We start from the raw sequence: 18,957 nt of genomic DNA on the forward strand, positions 1-18,957 counted from the left end.
TGGATTCTCTAGTAGCCCCAAGTCCTGGAACTTGCTGCTTAGAACAGACTGGCCTCAAACTGAGATCTTCCTATCTCTGTGTCCTGATTGCTGGGATTAAAGACATGAGCCACTGCAACAACCAGATACAGTATTACGTTTAAGCCCAGGTAACAGTGGTCACACCGCCTCACTTTAATTCCTGCCCAGTTTTATTGCCAGGATTGAGGTAGGAAAGACAGACTTCTGTTGAGTTTATGATTATAGGGATATCCTATGTAAAAAAATTTTAATGGCACGGTTAATATCCTGGACCAGATTTATTCCTGTTTTTTCCGTTAACCAGGTGATCTGATCTGGTACGGTAGGGAGCCTGAATTTTAGGAAGCAGAGTGAGATATTAAGCTGGATTTATTAGCTGTTACAAGGAGATTGAGAATGCCTATACCTGGGGCTGCATGAGGGGTCAATTGGGGATGCTGGGCCCCAAGAATATAAAGAGTGCCTTGATCGTGGGTTCATGCATGGCCTTGGAGAGAGAACTTCAATTCTAGTGAACTTCAACAGCCAGTGAACTGTCCTGAGCGGCAGGCTTGGTAATTCACCCCCAATTGAGCAGATTTTCAACCAAGATTGTAAACTAAAATGTTCTGACCACCTCTCTGTTTGCAGGGAATATGCCACCCCAAAACCTTGCCTTCCTGAACGATGAAAATCACGGATTCAACCATCTGCCCCACAGGGTCCTCCAAAAATTTTCAGAATACTTGCTTACCAGGTTGGCCCTTACGGATTGGAGACTGGGGAGCAGGCAGGAAAGCAGGCAGAAGAGCAAGGTGAGCACTTGGTCCGGGATCCTGGCATCAGGCCTCATGGCAAGGGGCTACTAAGTTTCGGTGTGCCAGAAAGGAGTGACAGGGCTCGACTTTTACAACCTCCCTCACCTATGGGTCCAGCCTCAGAATGGAGGCAGAGTTAACACACCTGAGTTGGTCCAGACTAAGGCTTCTAGCCTGGGCTCGGGTAAACTAGAAGTGTAGAGGAACTGAACTTGCTTGAGTTTGAGGCATTGAGAATTGGGATGCATTGGTTTAAGTAGTAAGCAGATTTTAGCCGAGCACTGTGGGAATCCCTAGTCTGAACAGAATTTAAATAGTTAGAATAAGGTGTGGTGACACCAACCTTTATTCCCAGAACTTAGAAAATCTCAGTGAATTCACAGCCATTATGGTCTACCTAATGAGATCCAGGCCAGCCAGTAGTAAATAATAATAATTGTAGTACTAATAGAAAATTGAATCAAAACTCACGTGGTGGTGACACACACCTTTAATCCCAACACTCTGGAGGCAGATGCAGGAATCTCTGTGAGTTCCAGGCCATCCTCCTTAAAAGAGTGAATTCTATGACAGCCAATGCTATAGAAAAACAATGCTTCAAAAATCCATAGAAAAAAAGAAAAAGAACAAAGACCAGGAGGGCAGCAAGGGAGGGGCGGGAGGGAGATGATTCAGGGTTGAGAGCAGCTGTCCTTGGATCTGGGTTGGGTCTGCAACATGAAGGTTCTCAAGCAGGAGAGGACACCCACTTCTGAAAACTGAGGGCCCAGGTATGCACATTGTTCACATACATATATGCAATAATTACATGCAGAAAATAAAATAACTCATGTTTTCATTCATTCATTCTTTCTTTTCTTTTCTTTTTTTTTTTGATTTTCAAGTCAGGTTTTCCCTGTAGGTGTGCAGACTGTCCTGGAACTCTATTTGAAGAGCAAGGGGGTCTGGAACTCACAGAGATCTGCCTGCATCTGCCTCCCGAGAGTGTGGCATTATAGGTGTGAGCTACTACTGCCGTCATATATTGCTTTCTTTTAAAACCCGGCACCATTAGCTGGGGGGCTTGTGATCTCCCACAATTTTCTGGGCCCTCCCCACATCAATCACTAGTTAAGAAAATGCCCTATTGGATTGTCCTTCAGCCAGATGTTATGGAGGTGTGTTCTCACAAGGCTCTGGCATCTCTGACTCTATCTTGGGTCTAGCTGACTTAACAGGGGACAGGGCACAGCAGAGACTGCAGGACTTAATCAGACTTTCACATCCTCTACCCAGCCCTTCTCAAATGAAGCCAGAAGGTATGTCCTAGCCTAGCATGGTCCTGCACACCTTAATAACAGCAGCACTCCAAGGCAAAGGCAGATGGATCTCTGATTTCAAATCCAGCCTGATCTACAGAGTCAGTTCCAGGAAAGACAGGACTATAAACTGAAACACTATGTCAAACACCAAGATTAGGAGTAGGAAGGACAAGGAAGGAAGCAAGGAAGAAACAGAGGAAGGAAGCAAGGAGGAAGGGAGGGAGGAAGGAACGAAGAAAAGCAAGGAAGGAAAGAAGCTAAGAAGAAAGGAAGGAAGGAAAGTATATCTTACCAGAGACATACAAGAAGACTCAGCTCTTTCTTATGTAAATGGGAATAACTGGGGTGTTAGATGCAGAAACTATAGCCTTGAATCTTAGCTGTGGGGTGAGGTAACGACAGGAGGTGTTGCTGTCATGATTCCTACCCTTGTGCAGCACCTACAGGTCTTTTTCCCAGATCCATGCTCCCTTGGCGCCTCAATGTGAGTCCTCCCAGCATCTCTAGGGAACTCCTATTAAGGAGGTCCAAAGAGTTTGCAGGGTCTAAGCAAGCTGTGTGTGTCTGTACAAACACTGGGAGGCAGATCTCATTCATTTTCTTACACACTCACTGCCTCCTTGATTCACCTTCTATTTTCATGATTCATTCATGAGTCTGAGCTGCTAAATCTCCACAAGGAATGACTCCTCACTCATTGTCAAACTGCTCATCCAGTCCCTATCTAGCCAGGCTGAAGCTGGTTTCTTCTCACCCTCTAAACACAGAGACCATCATGAGTCCCAGAGGCTGAGCACATGAGCTTCAAATGTTTTTCCTGCATCCACAGATACCCAGGCCTTACGAAGCCATAAACAGTATTTGTTTATCCCTCAGAGTCATGTACATGTCACGTATGCTATTAGTCCATCTTACTGGTCTTTGTCTTTGTAACAGGGCTAAAAATTATATCTGTAGTCATTGATCAAATTTCACCTAGTATTTTTTTTATTCCAGCCCTACTTATTGAACCCAGGGCCTTGTATACTTTAAACAAACACACTACCACTCAGCTTCATCCCCAGCCCTTCTAAAATTTTTATATCTACCTATAAATAAATTCCTGTAAACATATCTCTCAAATATACAAAAACAAGGCATGTATATTGTAAAAATCTCAAGCAATGCTAAAGCTCACAAAATATGAATTTTGTGCTGGAGAGATGGTTCAGCATTTGCAGCACTAACCGCTGTTCCAGAGGACCCAGGCAGGATCAGTTCCCATCTCCCACACTGTCCCACTGACTGGAACTTGATTTCCAAGGCATGATACCCCTGTGGCCTCCTAGGGTACTGCATGCACACTGGTACCGATACACAGCAGGTAAAACACTAATACAGATAAAATAAAAGCAGGGTAGTGGTGCCACATGCCTTTAATCCCAGCACTTGGGAATGCTGAGACATGTGGATCTGTAGTTAGAAACAAGCATGGTCTACAAGCGTTACTGCCAGGACGACCTCCAAAGGCACAGAGGAACCCTGTCTGTGTTGGGTGGATGATTAAAAATAAAATCTTAACAAGGCAGTGGTGCTGTACACCTTTAATCCAAGCAATTGGGGGGCAGATGCTGCAATCTCTGTGAGTTACAGGCTAGCCTGGTCTACAGATGGAGGTCCAGGCTGGTCATGGCTACACAGAGAAACTGTCTAGAAGGGAGAAAAACCTATATGTAACCACCAACACCCTGCTCCCAGGAGGTAATTTCCTTTTAGATTCATAAGGGAGGCCACTGTGGCAATAACTCCGGGTCTGGGCAATATCTCTATAGCCCCTCTTCCCCCTTTTAAAATTGAATTAGATCGCAACTAAGTCACTCGGGCTGACATTAATCCTCCTGCCTCAGATTCTTGAATAGTTCAGAGGATAGGACTGTACCACAGCACCTGGCTCTTCTAGATCTTATTCATATGTAGAGAAACACACATACACATTTTAAAATGTAAAGGTGAAGTTTATTTTACAAACCAAAGCTGCTCTCAATGCCCCTTTCCTTCCAACAGCAAAAGACAGACACGATGTAGGTTTGCATAGCAGATCCTTCTTCATGCCTAAGTAATGGGTGGTGTTCAGGGTGGGATCTCATGTTTTCAGAACAAGCTTCCATAGGGCAATGGATGGGAACCATAGCCGAATCCCATCCAGCCCAGTGCCCCAGGAGATGCACACCCCCCTGAGATTTAGTGCATAGTCATCTCCACACACTTTTCTGTAGAATTGCAGCTGATCTGATCCTGAATACCAGACCAGATAGAATCCTGGCTTTATAAATATCCGTGGCATGAATGGATAGCCCAAGATCACCTCTGAAAGGCGGACATCTCTTCCCCTCCACCAACAGTACTGACTGAAATGCCAAACAAGTCCTTGCAGGTACTGGAAAGATGGCTCTGCTGTGACGAAAACTGGCTGCTTTTCCGGAGGACATGAACTTAATTCCTATCACTCACGTAGCAGCTCACAACCATTTGTAACTTCAGTTCCAGAGGTCCCAACTCCCTAACAGATACACATAGAGGGAAAACACCAATGAACATTAAAAATAAGAAAACAATTTATTGCAGACACTGAGCTTTGGGAAAAGCCACTCTGTTCAGGACATGCCACTGTTGCTGCAGAAAAATTCCAAGTTTTATACTATCTTCAGTGAAACGCAGGTGACCTCTTGCTGCAGGATAGAACTCAGCTGTGGGATTTCTCTAGTGTCTGAAAAGGAAGGCTGGCCTTGAGTCCAATGCAGCACACAGAGCAAAGACAAGGATGAAGTGGAGGTAGCTAGCACCCCTGACGAGCCCCAAAGCAAGGCACCAGGATCTACACTATTTCTTCACTGTCTCATCTGAGGGCAAGTCTGAGTTGCACATGCTCCTAGGCAGGTGGGTCCATGCACTCAGTCACCATTGCAGTTGGCAAGAGCTTAGCCTCTGAACTGGTTTCCATCACTAATTCCCAGCCAGAGGCAGAGACCAATCAGTGAAACTTGAGTTTTGTTTTGTGCTTGCCTGTGCAGGTACAGTGGGCTCAGGTCTGGAAGATGGCTCAGAGTCTCTGCAGTTCAATCTCCTGTCTCCACCAGGCATAGAAGTGCTTCTGTAGGATGGCAGAGAGAGTTGTCCAATCAAGGTCTGCATGCCACCACAACAATCTCCTCTTCCCACTGTAGGCTCCCTCAAAAGAGTTCTTTTGGGAGTTTGGACAAAGACCATAGATGCAGTTCACCAGTTGGAGAGGCACCAGGAGAAAAACAATGAATTAAATCAAAGGATGAGACACATCATGATAGTATAGGTGGATTCATTCATCCAAAGTTTTGTAGAAGACCTGGGCTTGATCCAAAAACTTTGTGGGTGAGGTAGCTAAAAGGCTTTGTTGTCGGTGTCTCTCATTGGACCAACCGGGTCCTAGGGCCTGAGGCTGTAGGGAGGAGGTGGTTCTACAGGCTTCATGACGACCTGCAGGGGAGAAAGGGTACTTAGCTTGCATCATGTCTGCCTAAGGAATGATGAAGTTGGTTGGCAGCCCTCCCCAGTCTGTGACTTCAACAAGTTGGATAGCCAGCTGTGAAACAAGCTAAGGATTGGGACAGAAAGACTCACCTGATCATAGGGTGGTGGGGGATCCAAGGTGGGGACCCAGATCTCTAGGGGAGCTGTGGCCGGTGCTTCTGGAGGTGTCTGATGATGCCTTCTGAGGTTCTGCTCTGGCTGTCTGCACTTGCGACAAAATCGCTTCATCAGGCCACAGATGCACAACAGAGGTATCATGGCCAGGAAGACGATAAACAGGATCCTGCGGAAGGAATGATGTCTCCCTGAGTGACTATACCACTCTCCTCCATCACCCACCCCCATCCTATGTCAGGTGGCCCCAGCCTTGAATGGTACCCAGAAGGCCTGACCCTGGCTTACCTTAAGGAGTTGTTTGAAAAATCCCAAATGGTTTCCTTTTGCAGGCAGCATCCACTCGCACAGCATCTGAATCCTTTTTGACAGGTTCTGTTTCAGTCAGAAAGAGATGGGGAGACTAAGATGGCATCCAAAGTGTCAGAACAAAGGGTCCTTGCCTCCCCAGACACCTATACCCTCAGGTTGCAAGTCATACTGGTCACTGTGGGGTACAGATCTCCCTGGGTTCACTGGGAGGACTGAGGCCTGGACTTGAGACCTGAGTTCAGGGTTAGTCAGGCAGAATTTCCATGCTACTAAATCTTACAGGGCAGGTGTGGGGTCCAGGTCATAACGGTAAGAGATTAACAGCAGCTACAGACCTGCCCCAATCATGCAATTCCCTATATTGGGTGATTGGAAGGGCATGTGGTTTCAGAAAAATTAGCAAGAGTGAGGAGGAGGTATCTGTGTCCTTGTGCAGGGCATATCTGAGCATACCATAACCCACCACCACCACCAACTATACCCCACCCAACCCCAACATTGATTGACTAGAGCTAAGTCCCATACTTACATGGTGTCACAGTTAGGTTTAACCTGTGGAAGAAAAATAGGCAGAGGTTAGAACTTAAAAACTGGGAGTTGGATCTTTTGTCTTAGAGTATTTGCCCAACACACACAAGGTGTTGGGGTCAATTTCCAGCAGAGGCAATAAATCAGGTGTGCATAAACCAGAATAGCAGTACATGGCCACTGTCCCAGAACTCAAGGTGGCAGGAGAATCATTCAAGGCTACATAGCCAATTTGAGGCCTCATTGGATACCAGAATAAGAACCTTTCTCACAAAGAAAAACCAGAGGCTACTTTCAGACATTAGGGCAGTGAATATCAGACTGACTCTGCCTCCCTGTAGCTCCATGAAATGGTCAATAATGGAGCCTACCTCTGCCTAACGTGTTTGCATTGATGGCATGCACTACCATGTCTGACTCCCTCACTTCTTATTGAGACAGGCAGGGTCTCACTAGGTAGCCCTTGCTAGCCAGGAATTCAGAGGCCTACCTGTCACCACCTCCAGACTGCTGGATTAAAGTTGTGGAACACTATTACCTGGCTCCCAGATAATTCCCCCTGCCACACTCACACATTTGGTGATTAGGCCAGGACTCCACCTGGTGTGGATCCCTGGCTCCAAATCCTCCAGAAAGCAACCTAAGCCACAACCCCTCAGCTCTACAAGTCCAAGGTAGAGGCATTTCTAACATTTTCTTCAACACACTCAAGCCCCATTCATCCTCATGTCCTTGCTGGGAATTAAGGGCCTCCATCAGAATTCTATCTTGTATAAGCTCTTAATTAGGTCTCTCTTCTACTTGCACATAAGGCATCACTCTCTGGCCACCTCACTTAAAATGACAACCATTGCCTGCTGTGGTGGTCCTTTCCTTTCATCCCAGCATACCAGAGGCAGAGGCAGGTGTGTCTGTTAGATTGAGGCCAGCTTGGTATCCCTAGCAATTTGTAGAGGAGCCATGACTAGACCCTGTCACAACAGATATGGAATGGGCAGGCAGCATTTGTCTTTGCTATTGATCATTACAATAGCATTTTAAGAGCAAAGACAAGGGAACCAGTGATGGTCACAGGCTTACAGCAGCACTGTTCTTTAGTGAGGACAGGTGTAGGTGAAATTAAAGACACAGCAAGGCACCCAGAAACTCAGTCACATCCCCTGCTCTTCCAAATCTCAGACTCTGCCCACTCCCCACTCTCCTGGACTCTCTGTATAGCCTCAGGTACTGGAACTTGCTCTGGAGAGCCTCAAACTCAAATCTGCCTGTCTCTGAGTCCTTAGTGCTAGCATTAAAGGTATGAGCCTCTGCCACCACCACCCTGCTCTAGTATTACATTGAAGCCCTGGTAACGATTGTGACACTGCCTCTCTTAAATTCAAGCTCACTTTTCATTCCAGGCCTGAGGTAGTAAAGACAGATGTCTGTCGAGTTGAAGCTCATTTTAATCCATATAGGGATATCCTATGAAAACAATTTTATGGCAGGGTTAACATTCTGAACCAGCATTATTTCTGTTTCCATCTTATCCAGGTGATCTGAAGAGGGATGGTAAGGAGCCTGAGTTTTAGAAAGCATAGAGTGAGGTATAAGTTGGATTCATTAGCTCTTTCAGGGGGGAGATTGACAATGCCTATATCTGGGTTGCACAGAGGGGTCAATAGAGGATGCTGGGATCCAAGAATATGAAGAGTGCCTTGAACCTTGCTTCCTACATGGCCTAATCAGAGAACTTCAATTCCAGTGATCTTCAACAGTCAGTGAACTGTCCTGAAGTTCAAGCTTGTGGGGGTTTTTCACCCCCACTGCATAACAGATTCTCAACCAAGATTGTCAATTTAAAAGCTTGTTCTGACCACCTCTCTGTTTGCAGGATAATCTGCCAACCCAAGACACTTAACAGTTATATAAGAGGAACAAGATCTTGGGGCAGTGCTCACAACCTTGCCTTCCTGATCCAATCAATTCAGAGGCCAACCAGCCCAGGGCCAGGCAGCCAAGTCTAACTGGAGGAAAGCTGCCACTAATCAAGGAAGTCCAGAGAGCCTCCTCCTCCCAAGTACACTTGAAGAATTCCCATAGAGGGTCCATATAATACAAGGTCACACCATGAGAGGTGGGGGCAACAGATATGTACAGATATCTTGGCCAGACATGAAGACCTCAAATTCCTCAGCCTTCTATTGCAGAAGCTACATTAGAAACACTCCAAAAGTAGGAATCAAAGTTCCCATTCAGGGCTGTCCGTCCAGCCAGATCCCACTAACAACACAACCTGGCCAAACTAGGGGCCCACATTTCCACTGAGCTCCCTCCAAGGTCCCAAGCCCCATTTTGCCCAAGCAAAAGAGAAAGGAAGTTGCTAATTGCCATTGGTTACAAAGAAATTTTGAGAAGGTAAAGAAGGGACTGTCTTCTAGGCCTCTGTCCCACAGGGTCCTCCAAAAGGTTCAGAAGTCTTGCTTACCTGGTTGGCGATTACTGGTTCGAGACTGGAGAGCAGGCAGGAAAGCAGGCAGAAGAGCAAAGAGAGGGCACGGTATGGGATCCTGGCTTCAGGCATCATGGGGAGGGGGCTACTAAGATTTTGTGTGCAAGGAAGGAGTGACAGGACCCGACTTTAACAACTTCCCTCACCTTGGCCTCAGAATATGGGCAGAGTTAACACACCTGAGATGGGCCAGACTAAGGCTTCTAGCCTGGAGCTCAGGTAGACTAGAAGTGGAGAGGAGCTGACCTTGCTTGAGTCTGAGGCATGAGAGGTGGAATGCCTTGGTTTAAATAGTAAGCAGGATGAAGCAGAGCACTATGGGAATCCCTGGTCTGAGCAGCATTTAAATAGATAGAGTAGGGTGTGGTGACCCCACCCTTTAATCCCAGAACTCAGAAAATCTCAGTAAATTCACAGCCAGCATGGTCTACCTAATGAGATCCAGGCCAGCCAGTATTAAATAATAATAATGGTAGTAGTAACAGTAAATTAAATCAAAAAGTCAGGTGGTGGTGGCACACAGTTTTAATCCCATCACTCAGGAGGTAGATGCAGGAGGATCTTTGTGAGTTCAAGGCCATCCTGTTTAAACAGTGAGTTCCTGGACAGCCAGGCTACAGAGAAACCATGTTTCAAAAATCTGTAGAAAATAAGAAAAAGAACCAAGAGGGAGAGGTGATAATGAGCGTGTGGGGCAGAGATGAGTCAGGGGTTAAGAGTACCTGTCCTGCATCTGGGTTTGGTTTCCAGCATCTACACATATGATGGCTCTCAAGCAGGAGAGGACAGTCACATAAGAACTCACGGGTACCAGGTATGCACATGGTTCACACACACACACACACACACACACACACACACACACACACACACACGCAATAAATTCATACAGGAAATCTAATAACTATTTTGTTGTTTTTGTTGTTGTTTTTGTTTTGTTTTGTTTTTCGAGACAGATTATCTCTGTAGGTTGGAGACTGTTCTGGATCTCTCTTTGAAGACCAAGCTGGCCTCGAACTCACAGTGATCCTCCTGGTTTGCTTCCTGAGTGTGTGAGATTAAAGGTGTGTGCCACCACAGCCACCTGGCTAAATTGCTTTCATTAAAAACACAAGATCACTATCTCAGGGGTGGGTCACCCTCAAAGGTCTGAACCCTGCGCACATTGATCACTAGTATGAGTCAAGTTGACTCTATAACGGACAGGTTACAGGAAAGGCTGCAGGGTTTAATCAGACTGTCACATGGTCCACCCAACACTTCTCTGAATGGAAGCAGAGGTATATCCTAGCCTAGCGTGGTTTTGAACATCTATAATCCTGGCATTCCAAGAAAAAGGCACAGGGATCTGAGAGATCAAGATCAGCCTGGTCTACAGAGCCAGTTCCAGGACAGAGAGTGCAATATAGGGAAACCCTGATCAAAACCAAACAGAGGAGGGGAGGGAAAAGGAAGAAAGGGAGGAAGGAGGAAAGAGGAAGGAAGAAAGGTAGGAAGAATGAAAGAAGAAAGGAAGGTAGGAAAGAAAGTACGAAGGAAAGAAGGAAGGAAGGAAGGAAGGAAGGAAGGACAGTACATTTTATCAGAAACATAGAGAGGGGCTCATCTCTCTCTTGTGTAAATGGGAAATCTGGTGGTGTTACATGCAGAAACTATAGCTTTGAACCTCAGCTCTGTGGTGAGGTAACGACAGGAGATGTTGCTGTCACCTCTCCTTCCCTTGTGCAGCACCTGCCGCTCTTTTCCCCAGGACCATGCTAACTTAGCTCCTCAATGTAGTCCCCCCAGCAAGTTCAGGAAATTCCTATTAAGGATGTCCAAAGAGCTTCCAGGTTCTAACCAAGCTTTATGTGTCTGTACAAAAACGTGGAGGCAGATCTCATTAATTCCCTACACTTTCACTTCCTCCTTCATTCACCCCTTATCTTTCATCATTTATTCATGAGTTTGCGCTGCTAAATCTCATTAAGGAAAGACTTCTCACTCATTGGAAAACTGCTCCTCCAGCCCCTAGCTAGCCACGCCCTAGCTGGATGCTTCTCACCCAATCTAAACCCAGAGTCCATCATGAGTCTCAGAGCCTGATCACAAGAGCTTCAAATGTTTCTCCTGTGTTCACAGGTATCCAGGCCTTTCAAGGAAACAAACAGTGTTTGCTTATCCCTCAGAGTAATGTATGTGTCATGTTTGCCACAAGTCAGTCTACTGGAAACTAGCTACAGACCTGCCCCAATCATGCAGTTCCCAATGTTTGGTGGTGAGAGAGGATGGTATGGTTTCAGCCAAAGCAGAAGAGTGAGGAAGAGGTATCTGTCTCCTTATCTAGGGCATATGTGAGCATACCATCACCCACCGCCACCACCACCACCTATCCCCACCAAACCCCAAGCCTTGATTGACTAGAAGTAAGTCCCATTCTTACATCGTGTCACATTTAACTGTAACCTGTGGAAGAATAACAGGCAGAGGTCAGAGCTTAAAAATGGGAGTTGGGTCTCAGTTCTTGGAGTGCCTGCCCAGCATACTAGGTGTTGGGGTCAATTTCCCGCAATATATCTGGTGTGGATCCATCGGAATAGCAGAACACGCTCACAGTCCCAGAACCCAAGGGGCAGGAGAATCACTCCAGGCTGGCTAGCCAGTTTGAGGCCAGATTGGATGCCAGATCAGGACCCTGTCTCAAAAAGAAATACCAGAGGCTGATCTCACACATCTCCGGCAGTGCATCTCAGGCTGCCTGTCTCTCCTTCCAGCTCCATGTCCAGGGTCAATAATTGGAGTCTGCCTGTGACCACCATGTTTGGATTGAAGGCATGAACTACCATGTCTCACTCCCTCACTACTTCTTATTGAGACAGGCAGGGTCTCACTAGTAGCCAGGCTAGCTTGAATTCAGATGTCTAACTGACTCCACATCCAGTCTGCTGGATTAAAAGTGTAGAACAGTAATACCTGGTGATTCCCCTTGCCACACCCAAACAGGTGGAGATTGTCCCTGGAAGCCACCTGGAGTGGATCCCTGCTACCAACACCTCCAGAAAGCAAGCTAAGGTCGTCCACCTCAGCTCTCCATGTCCCATGTAGAGGCATCTGTAGTAGTTTCCTAAACATACTCTTGTCCCATTCATCCTCAGGTCCTTAAAGGAAATCCAGGGCCTCTATCAGAACTCTACCTTGCCTAAGCTCTTAATTAGGACTCTCTCTACACATATTCAAGACATCTCTCTTTGGCCACCTCACTTAAAATGAGAGCATTGCCAGTGGTGGTCATCCTTGCCTTTAACCCCAGCCCATCAGAGGCAGCTAGATCTGTTAGTTTGAAACCAGCTTGGCTTACCTCACAATGTCTAGGGGAATCAGGACTAGACCCTGTCTCAACACATAAAAATGGGAAGCCTGCTTTTGTCGATGATAATGATCAATACAACTGCATTTGCTGAGCAAAGACAAGGGAACCAGTGATGGGCACAGGCTCCCAGCAGCAAGGTTCTTAAGTGAGGACAGGTGTAGGAAGAAATTAAAGAGTCAGCAAGGGGCCCAGGAACTCAGTCACATCCCTTGCCCTTCCAAATCTCAGATTCTGCCCAGACCCCACTCTCCTGGTTTCTCTAGTAGCCCCATGTCCTGGAACTTGCTGCTTAGAACAGACTGGCCTCAAACTGAGATCTTCCTATCTCTGTGTCCTGATTGCTGGGATTAAAGACATGAGCCACCACAACTACCTAGAAACAGTGTTATATTTAAGCCCAGGTAATAGTGGTCACACCACCTCACTTTAATTCCTGTCCAGTTTTAATGCCAGGATTGAGGTAGGAAATACAGACTTCCGTTGAGTTTAAGATTATAGGGATATCCTAAGTAAAAAAATTTTAATGGCACGGTTAATATCCTGGGCCAGATTTATTCCTGTTTTTTCCGTTAACCAGGTGATCTGATCTGGTACGGTAGGGAGCCTGAATTTTAGGAAGCAGAGTGAGATATTAAGCTGGATTTATTAGCTGTTACAAGGAGATTGAGAATGCCTATACCTGGGGCTGCATGAGGGGTCAACTGGGGATGCTGGGCCCCAAGAATATAAAGAGTGCCTTGATCGTGGATTCATGCATGGCCTTGGAGAGTGAACTTCAATTCTAGTGAACTTCAACAGCCAGTGAACTGTCCTGAGAGGCAGGCTTGGTAATTAACCCCCAACTAGAGCAGATTTTCAACCAAGATTGTAAATCGAAATGCTTGTTCTGACCACCTCTCTGTTTGCAGCAAAATCTGCCACACCCAAACCTTGCCTCCCTGACCTATGAACATCATGGACTCAACCATCTGCCCCACAGGGTCCTCCAATAATTTTCAGAAGACTTGCTTACCGGGTTGGCCCTTACTGGTTGGAGACTGGAGAGCAGGCAGGAATGCAGGCAGAAGAGTAAGGTGAACACTCAGTCCAGGATCCTACCATCAGGCCTCATGGCAAGAAGGGCTACTAAGTTTCCGTGTGCAAGATAGAAGTGACAGGGCTCAACTTTTACAACTTCCCTCACATATGGGTCTCAGCCTCAGAATGGGATCAGAATTAACACACCTGAGTAGGGTCCGACTAAGGCTTCTAGCCTGGAGCTCAGGTAAACTAGAAGTGGAGAGGAGCTGAACTTGCTTGAGTTTGAGGCATTGAGTCGTGGGATGCATTGGTTTAAGTAGTAATCAGATTGTAGCTCAGCACTGTGAAAATCCCTGGTCTGAGCAGAATTTAAATAGTTAGAGTAGGGTGTGGTGACACCAACTTTTATTCCCAGAACTTAGAAAATCTCTGTGAATTCACAGCCATTATGGTCTACCTAATGAGATCCAGGCCAGCCAGTATTAAATAATAATAATTGTAGTAGTAATAGAAAATTGAATCAAAAGTCACGTGGTGGTGACACACACCTTTAATCCTAACACTCTGGAGGCAGATGCAGGAATCTCTGTGAGTTCAAGGCCATCCTCGTTAAAAGAGTGAATTCTATGACAGCCAAGGCTATAGAGAAACTATGCTACAAAAATCCATAGAAAAAAAGAAAAAGAACAAAGATCAGGAGGGCAACAAGGGAGGGGCATGATGGAGATGATTCAGGGTTGAGAGCAGCTGTCCTTGGATCTGGGTTGGGTCTGCAACATGAAGGCTCTCAATCAGGAGGAGACACCCACTTCTGAAAACTGAGGGCCCAGGTATGCACATGGTTCACATACATATATGCAATAAAATACATGCAGAAATTTAAATAACTCATTTTTTCATTCATTCATTCTTTCTTTATTTTATTTTTATTTATTTATTAATTTTGGTTTTAGAGTCAGGTTTTCCCTTTAGGTGTGCAGACTGTCCTACTCTCTTTGAAGAGCAAGGTGGCCTAGAACTCACAGAGATCTGCTTGCATCTGCCTCCCGAGAGTGTGGCATTAAAGGTGTGGGCTACTACCGCTGTCATAAATTGCTTTGTTTTAAAACCCGGCACCATTAGCTGGGGAGCTTGTGGTCTCCCACAATTTTCTGGGCCCTCCCCACATCAATCACTAGTTAAGAAAATGCCCTCGGATTGTCCTTCAGCCAGATGTTATGGAGGTATTTTTGTCACAAGGCTCTGGCATCTCTGACTCTATCTTGTGTAAAGTTCACTTAGCAGGGAACAGGGCACAGGAGAGACTGCAGGACTTAATCAGACTTTCACATCCTCTACCCAGCCCTTTTCAAATGAAGCCAGAAGGTATGTCCTGGCCTAGCATGGAGCAACACACCTTAATACCAGCAATCCAAGGCAAAGGCAGATGGATCTCTGATTTCAAATCCAGCCTGATCTATGGAGTCAGTTCCACGAAACACAGGCTATACATTGAAACACTATGTCAAACACCAAGATTAGGAGAAGGAAGGACAAGGAAGGAAGAAAGAAAGGAAGGAAGGAAGGAAGGAAGGAAGGAAGGTAGAAAAGAAGAAAGGAAGGAAAGAAACTAAGAAGAAAGGAAGGAAAGTATATCTTACCAGAGACATACAAGAAGGCTCAGCTCTTTCTTATGTAAATGGGAATACCTGTGGTGTTAGATGCAGAAACTGTAGCCCTGAATCTCAGCTCTGGGGTGAGGTAAAGACAGGAGGTGTTGCTGTCAGGGTTTCTACCCTTGTGCAGCACCTACAGGACTTTTTCCCAGAACCATGCTCCCTTAGCTCCTTAATGTGAGTCCTCCCAGCATGTCTAGGGAACTCCTATTAAGGAGGTCCAAAGAGTTTGCAGGATCTAACCAAGCTGTGTGTGTTGTACAAACACTGGGAGGCAGATCTCATTCATTTTCTGACATGCTCACTGCCTCCTTGGTTCACCTTCTATTTTCATAATTCATTAATGTATCTGAGCTGCTAACTCTAAGGAATGACTTCTCACTCATTGTCAAACTGCTCATCCAGTCTCTATCTAGCCAGGCTGAAGCTGGTTTCTTCTCATCCAATCTCAACCCAGAGTCCATCATGAGTCCCAGGGGCTGAGCACATGAGCTTCAAATGTTTTTCCTGTATCAACAGATACCCAGGCCTTACCAAGCCAACAAACAGTATTTGTTTATCCCTCAGAGTCATGTACAAGTCCTGTATGCCACTTGTCTGTCTTACTGGTCTTTGTCTTTGTAACAGGGCTAAAAATTGTATCTGTAGTTATTGATCAAATTTCACCTAGTTTTTTTTTTTATTCCAGGCCTACTTATTGAAACCAGGGCTTTGTACACATTAGACAAACACACTGCCACTCAGCTATATCCCCAGCCATTTGAATTTTTTACATCTGCCTATAAATAAATTCCTGTAAACATATCTCTCAAATATACAAAAACAAGGCATGTATATTGTAAAAATCTCAAACAATGCTAAAGGTCACAAAATATAAATTTTGTGCTGGAGAGATGGTTCAGCATTTGCAGCACTAACAGCTGTTCCAGAGGACCCAGGCAGGATCAGTTCCCATCTCCTACACTGTTCCACTGTCTGGAACTTGATTTCCAGGGCATGATAGCCCTGTGGCCTCCTAGGGTACTGCATACACACTGTTACAGATACACAGCAGGCAAAACACTAATACGGATTAAAAATAAAAGCAGGGTAGTGGTGGCAAATGCCTTTAATCCCAGCACTTGGGAATGTTGAGACATGTGGATCTGTAGTTAGAAACAAGCATGTTCTACAAGAGTTACTGCCAGGACGAACTCCAATGGCACAGAGGAACCCTGTCTGAGGTGGGGGGATGATTAAAAATAAAATCTTAACAAGGCAGTGGTGCTGTACACCTTTAATCCAAGCACTTGGTGGCAGACGCTGCAATCTCTGTGAGGTGCAGGATAGCTTGTTCTACACATGGAATTCACGCCCAGTCATGGATACACAGAGAAACTCTCTAGAAGGCAGAAAAACCTATACGTAACCACAAGCCCCCTGCTCCCTGGGGCTCATTTCCTTTTAGATTAATTAGGGCAGTCACTGTGGCCATAACTCAGGGTCTGGGCAATTTCTCTACCACTTGGATGCAGCTCCAGCCCCTCTTCCCCCTTTTAAAATTTGAATTTGATCTCAACTATTTCACTCAGGCTGACTTTAATCCTCCTGCCTCAGATTCTTGACTAGTTCAGAGGATAGGACTGTAGCACAGTACCTGTCTCTTCTAGATCTTATTGATATGTAGAGAAAAACACATACACATTTTAAAATGTAAAGGTGAAGTTTATTTTACAAACCAAAGCTGCTCTGAATGCTCCTTTCCTCCTAACACTAAAACACAGACACAATGTAGGTCGGCACAGCAGATCCTTCTTCATGCTTAGGTAATGGGTGGTGTTCAGTGTGGGTTCTCATGTCTTTCAGAACAAGCTACCATAGGGCAATGGATGGGAACCATAGCTGAACCCCATCCAGCCCAGTGCACCAGGAGATGCACACCCCCCTGAGATTTAGTGTACAGTCATCTCTGCCCACTTATCTGTAGAATTGCAGCTGATCTGATCCTGAATACCAGGCCAGATAGAATCCTGGCTTTATAATTATCGCTGGCATGAATGGATAGTGCAAGATGACCTCTGAAAGGGTGACATCTTTTCCACTCTCACCAACATTTCTGACTGAAGTGGTAAAAGAAGTCCATTCAGGGACTGGAGAGATGGCTCAGCTGTGAGGAGAACTGGCAGCTCTTCTGGACGGCACGGCCTTGATTCCACATCTCAGCTCACAACCACTTGTAACTTCAGTTCCAGAGGACCCAACGCCCTAACAGATACACATGGAGGCAAAACACCAAAGAGACTAAAAATAAGAAAAACTTTTTTGCAGGCACTGAGTTTGGCAAAAGCCACTCTCCTCAGGCCACGCCACTGTTGCTGCAAAGAAATTCAAAGGCTTATACTATCTCCCGTGACATGCACATGATCTCCTGTTGCAGAACAAAACCCAGCTGTAGGACTTCTCTAGTGTCTGAAACGGAAGGCTGACTTGAGTCCACTGCAGCAAACATAGCAAAGACAAGGATGAAATGTAGGTAGCTAGCATCCCTGACCAGCCACAAAGCTCAGTCACCAGCATCTACACTGTGTCTTCACTGCCTCGCAGGAGGGCAGTCAGAGCTCCAAGCTGTACTGCATCCTCCTAGGCAGGTGGTCTATGCACTCAGTCACCATTGCCTTTGGCAAGAGCTTAGCCTCTGAATTGGTTTCCATCACTACTTCCCAGCCAGAGGCAGAGACCAGACAGTGAAACTTCCGTGTTTTTTTGTGCTTCCCTGTGAAGGTACAGTGTGCTCTGCTCAGGAAGATGGTTCAAGTCGCTGCAGTTCAATCTCCTGTCTCCACCAGGCATAGAAATGCCTCTGTAGGATGGCAGAGAGAGCTGTCCAGTCCAGGTCTACATTGCACCAGAACAATCTCCTGTTCCCACTGCAGGCTCTTTCAAAACTCTTTAGCTTGGGAGTTTGGACAAAGACCATAAACCCAGCTCAATTCCAGAGGGACCCGGAATAGAACAATTAATTAAATCAAAGGATGAGACACATCATGGGAGTTGTATAGGTGGAGGCATTCATTGCAAAGTTTTGTAGAATACCTGGGCTTGATCCAAAAACTTTGTGGGTGAAGTAGCTCAAATGGCTGTGTTGTCCGTGTCTCTCATTGGACCAACCGGGTCCTCAGGCCTGAGGCTGTAGGGAGGAGGAGGTTCTACAGGTTTCATGACGACCTGCAGGGGAGAAAGGGTACTTAGCTTTCTTCAGGCCTGCCTAAGGAATGATGGAGTTGGTTGGCAGACATCCCCAGTGTGACTTCAACAAGTTGGATAGCCAGCTATGAAACAAGTTAAGGATTGGGACAGAAAGACTCACCTGATCATAGGGTGGTGGGGGATCGAAGCTGGGGACCCAGATCTCTAGGGAAGTCGAGGTCGGTACTTCTGGAGGTGTCTGATGATGGCTTCTGAGGTTCTGCTCTGGCTGTCTGCACTTGCTACAGAAGCACTTCATCAGGCCACAGATGCACAACAGAGGTAACAAGGCCAGGAAGACGATAAACAGGATCCAGGGAGGAAATGATGTCTCCCTGAGTGACTATACCACTCTCCTCCATCACACACCCCCATCCTATTTCAGGTGGACTCAGCCCTGAATGGTACCATAAAGATTTGTTTGAAGAATCCCAAATGGCTTCCTTCTGCAGGCAGCATCCACTCTCACAGCATCTGAATCCTTTTGGGCAGGTTCTGGTCAAGTCAGACAGAGTTGGGGAGACACAGATGGCATCCAAAGTGTCACAACTAAGGGTCCTTGCCTCCCTAGACACCTATACCCTCAGGTTGCAAGTCA

The 18,957-nt window shown here is 46.0% G+C and overlaps 1 protein-coding gene across 1 annotated transcript; it reads right to left on the reverse strand.

Annotated features, from left to right (window-relative positions):
* Positions 1-5,560: 5,560 nt before the first annotated feature.
* Positions 5,561-9,182, reverse strand: LOC113838308 (transmembrane protein 92-like). The gene is made up of 4 exons (XM_027434081.2): positions 9,087-9,182; positions 6,621-6,643; positions 5,756-5,948; positions 5,561-5,611 (listed from the first exon to the last, which is right to left on the reverse strand). Exons 1-4 carry the CDS (start codon positions 9,180-9,182, stop codon positions 5,561-5,563), a joined length of 363 nt encoding a protein of 120 aa, XP_027289882.2.
* Positions 9,183-18,957: the final 9,775 nt, after the last annotated feature.

This window comes from Cricetulus griseus, chromosome 7 (genome assembly GCF_003668045.3).
Source record: "Cricetulus griseus strain 17A/GY chromosome 7, alternate assembly CriGri-PICRH-1.0, whole genome shotgun sequence".
NCBI classification, from domain to species: domain Eukaryota; kingdom Metazoa; phylum Chordata; class Mammalia; order Rodentia; family Cricetidae; genus Cricetulus; species Cricetulus griseus.